The sequence below is a fragment of the Sphaeroforma arctica genome, assembly GCF_001186125.1.
Source record: "Sphaeroforma arctica JP610 unplaced genomic scaffold supercont1.8276, whole genome shotgun sequence".
Taxonomy (NCBI): domain Eukaryota; class Ichthyosporea; order Ichthyophonida; genus Sphaeroforma; species Sphaeroforma arctica.
This window is the reverse complement of record NW_014032282.1, coordinates 1-1,260: the sequence shown is the minus strand read 5'-3', so window position 1 is coordinate 1,260 and position 1,260 is coordinate 1. Positions and strand designations below refer to the sequence as shown.

The following is a 1,260-nucleotide window of genomic DNA, read 5'->3' as shown; positions in this document are numbered from 1 at the left end:
GTGTCGTTCGTTCGTCGTACGTAGAGAGACACACACACACACACATATATATATATATATATATATATATATATATATATATATATATATACATATATATATACGCCATATCTGCGACGGCGCTCCAACATACCCAGATTAGAGATGCCGACAAACAAGAGATTGCCCTGGAGTGTGTACAGGATTGCCGGTACACTCATCTTGAGCGTTTCCGTCGGCTTGTTGATGATCTCCTCTCGTAAGTGTTGAATGCTGGCCTTTATGTTGTAGTTGAACGTAGCCAGAATAATGCCTATGCACACACACAGCTTCACACACTCTCCCATAACCACGGCGGTAGAGGCGATATAGAGTTTGCCATCCGCTGTTTGTCAACGGCAGGCGTTAGTTTGTCCGAACGGAAAGCGTTTAGAAAGACGCCCTTATATGCGTAACGACAGATATATATTTATAACGACACATTTGTATGGTATGCTTGATTTATACCCGTGTATACAAGAATATATACAAAACAATTGTATAGATAAATCCCCAGCAAGAATATATACAAAACGTTTGTAAAGATAAATCACCTGCAAGAATATATATATACAAAACGATTGTAATGATAAACCTCCTGCAAGAATATATACCAAACGATTGTAAAGCACCTGCAAGGATATATACAAAACGTTTGTAAAGATAAACCACCCCCTCCCTCTCCTCTATGTAGCTACAGCGCAGTGTGAGGTCATCCACCCCACTGCATCCGCATATACGCAACAATTACCATTGTAAAAAAAAGTATGCAAAGTGAAACACGAACGTTTAAGCACGAACGTCTTGCAAAGAGAAGTAAAAACGTTTGGCAAAAGTTAAACACAAAGGCTTCCAATCAATGGTGACAGGTGTATGTTCATGCGAAATCCATTGCATCCGAATATGTCTATTTTGATTCGACATGTGAATCTGCAAACAAACAAAAAGACTCGAAAGCACACGATTGGAAGAGACTGTTGGTCCTCCTTATTGTAAGGCATAGGAAGATGTTGATATACGAAATTCGACAATAGGTGAAGATATATAGAAGATAGATTGGTCAGTACCACAGTATGGGCAAACACCCGATACACACTCAATCTGCAGTGTGGAAAACATAGTATACACACACACATATATATATATATATATATATATATCTACATATATACACACACACATATATATATATATATATATATATATATATATATATATAACACACACACACATATATATATA

The 1,260-nt window shown here is 37.1% G+C and overlaps 1 protein-coding gene across 1 annotated transcript; it reads right to left on the bottom strand.

The window, feature by feature from the left end:
- Nucleotides 1-133: 133 nt before the first annotated feature.
- Nucleotides 134-364, bottom strand: SARC_16524 (hypothetical protein; the record flags this gene model as incomplete). Its single annotated transcript, XM_014289371.1, has 1 exon — nt 134-364. A coding segment is annotated over one exon (231 nt), but the record flags the coding sequence as incomplete, so codon positions are not given.
- Nucleotides 365-1,260: the final 896 nt, after the last annotated feature.